At 43.6% G+C, this 2,651-nt stretch overlaps 1 protein-coding gene across 1 annotated transcript; it reads right to left on the bottom strand.

Moving 5' to 3' along the window:
- Positions 1 to 219: 219 nt before the first annotated feature.
- Positions 220 to 1,701, bottom strand: LOC106765718 (probable inactive serine/threonine-protein kinase scy2). Its single transcript, XM_014650425.2, has one exon. The coding sequence runs from the start codon at positions 1,699 to 1,701 to the stop codon at positions 220 to 222; it is 1,482 nt and encodes a 493-aa protein (XP_014505911.1).
- Between the last annotated feature and the right edge of the window lie 950 nt (positions 1,702 to 2,651).

Below are 2,651 nucleotides of genomic sequence, written 5' to 3'. Positions count from 1 at the left end.
ATTATTTGAGGGGAAGCAAAGCACAATGAAAAGAAAAAGAAAAATAGTGTTTAATTAATAATTAATTTGATGGTCATAGTTAAGATGAGGATACCAAGATTCTGTCTTCCATGCATTAGAATTATACTAGCATATAGTACCATTAGTTGCTTTAAACTTTATGAAATCACAAACATCAATCCTTTTTTCTTCTTCTTATTCTGTTTGGTGGCCCATGCTTTAATCAGAAGAACAATTAATCCAGGATTCCACCATACCTTGGCTTCTGGCAGTTACACTGAACTCTGGTCCTTTATCTCCATGAAAATCCGATGAAGAAGCTGAGTAGTGTACTTTGCCATTGGTGACTCGCTCTGCAATGTCACTGTAGCTGACAGTGCCACCGAGACCTCCTCCTCCTCCTCCTCCGTGATCGCAATCATTGTTGGTAATGGTGCCCGTTCTCTGGGCCCATTCCGTTGAAGGATTAGCATTACTCAAGTTATTGTTGTTGTTGTTTCCACTTGACAATGCTCCCACTCCAACCGATGTTGACGAAACCATGTTCTGATGAAGACACCCGAGGTCGGTGTTAACATGGCTTTCGTGTCTCAATCCCAGCTCCTCAAACACCCCCATTTTGAGACTCGGCGGAATTTCCAAGGAGGGTTGTTGTTGTGGTCTTGGGACAAGGACAGAAGAGTTGCCAAGAGGGTACCTGGGATGGTGATATGCTTCGAGAGTAGGAGCGTTGTTATAGTTGAGAGGCTGTTTCATAAGTCCAAAATGTTCGGACAGGTTTTGCTGATGCTGCTGCTGCTGGTAGTTAATGGAAGTTGAATTAGTAGTAGAGTTAGTTGAAGGTGATAAGGTGTTGTTGGAAAGGGAAGGAGGAAATGGGTGAAGGCTTCGGAATTGCAGTTTTTGTGCAAAGGGGCGAAGAAGATAATGAGGTGGCGTCGGAGGGTCCAAAGGGTTAACATTAACGTTAAGGTTGGATCTCAAAGTTGGTGTTGCGGCTGAAGCAAAGAGATCCAGCCTGGTTCTCGGGAAAGGCGAGGATGTGAAGGGTGGTGCGGGGATGCCTGTGAATTCCTGAACCATGGCTCGGAAATTGGTGGTGTCTGTGGTTAGCACAGTGGTGGGTGCACGCCTCGAAGCTCTCGACCGTTTCTTTGGGTTTCGAACCACGTTGCTGTTGTTGTTGGTACTGTTGGTGGTGCTGTGGGTTTGAATTTGATCATTATTGGCGGCTGACACCGAAAGCATTAGTCCTCGGGAACCACCATCTGGAGGCAAGGTAGGAAAAGCACTACTATTGGTGCCCCTTGTTTGACTGGAGACAAAAGCTTGGTTATGCGGCGAGGGTGATGATGAGGAGCAAGGTATCAAGTTAGCAAGGTTTGGTTCGGATCTGCCCGGTTTGGACCACATAACGTCAAGGTTTAGAAGTGATGTTGAGGTTTGGGTAATCGGATCCAGGTAAGTTGATAAAGGGTCGAACATGTGGGTATTTTGGTGGTGGTGTGGTGGGATAAGTGGGAGGAGGTTACTGGCAGTGGCAGTGGCAGTGGCAGTGGCAGTGTTGAAGGAAGCAACTTGGGTGGGGGGTTGTTGGTTGTTTAAGAAGGCAGAGAGTGAGGATGATTGGGCGCGTGAATCGTACTCTTCATCGGCACCGCTTGAAGATTGCAAACTGCCGCTAGTGTTGGCCGAATCCATGAAAGCAGAAAATGGAAAGACGTGAAGGAGGGAAGTTGGGAGAGATTTTGATTAGTTGCAGATACAAGAGTTCATTTAAGAGGTATGCTGGAGAATGAATGAGGTATGGGAGCGAGAGAAGAGGAAAAGAAAAAAGTGAGAGAGATTTTTCTGGTTGTGGAAAGACAAGCTAGTTGTGTTGAGAAAGTGGTTCCTCCCACCAACGTCTTTAAGGCTCTGCAACACTGCAACTAGCACACAGTGCTTGGTTCGCTTTTACTTAATCTGTGTTTGTGCAAAAGGGTGTTACGTAAACAAAGGAATAAACAGCCCACGGATGATCATGCATTTAATACTTGGTGCAGAGAGAGGTTGGGAATACAAGTTTACTCTGTTTTCCTATCTATGCTTCTTTCTTTGTACTGGTTTTTAGATCACTACTACCAATACAGATTGCAAAAAGGATCGATCAAGTATTAGGGTTTGAAGTGAAAGAGAAGAGGAAGAGGGAGACAAGGAAAAGGAAAAGGATAGTTCTCTAGCCTTTTTCTCCTATAAAAAGAGAGCCTCTTTCTGGTAGATATGTGGTTTCACCAGCAAAATATCGGAGTGGGGTAGCTATAGGAGAGAAGAAAGAGAAAGAGATGGCATCCTCCCAATGGTCAAAGTACGAGAGATTTGAGGTTTTGATTTAGAGACTCAAATGGAGGAAGATGCAAAATCCTTTATTTATTGACAACCTTATTTACTTACTCTCACTGTTCATCTTATATCTTGCGGAATAATCAGCTGTGCAAGCAACCAGATCAGAGTCATGGTTGTTGAATTGCATAAAGCCAACATATCAACCATATATAGCTTTCCAACTTGCCTCAATAAACCATAAAAAATACCTACATATATATAATTATTCTCCATAATATTAAACATTGTTTCCCCTGTAAACCCAATAAACAAACTGTATATCTTCT

Source organism: Vigna radiata, chromosome 7 (genome assembly GCF_000741045.1).
Source record: "Vigna radiata var. radiata cultivar VC1973A chromosome 7, Vradiata_ver6, whole genome shotgun sequence".
Taxonomy (NCBI): Eukaryota; Viridiplantae; Streptophyta; class Magnoliopsida; order Fabales; family Fabaceae; genus Vigna; species Vigna radiata.
This window is presented reverse-complemented; position numbering and strand designations above follow the sequence as displayed.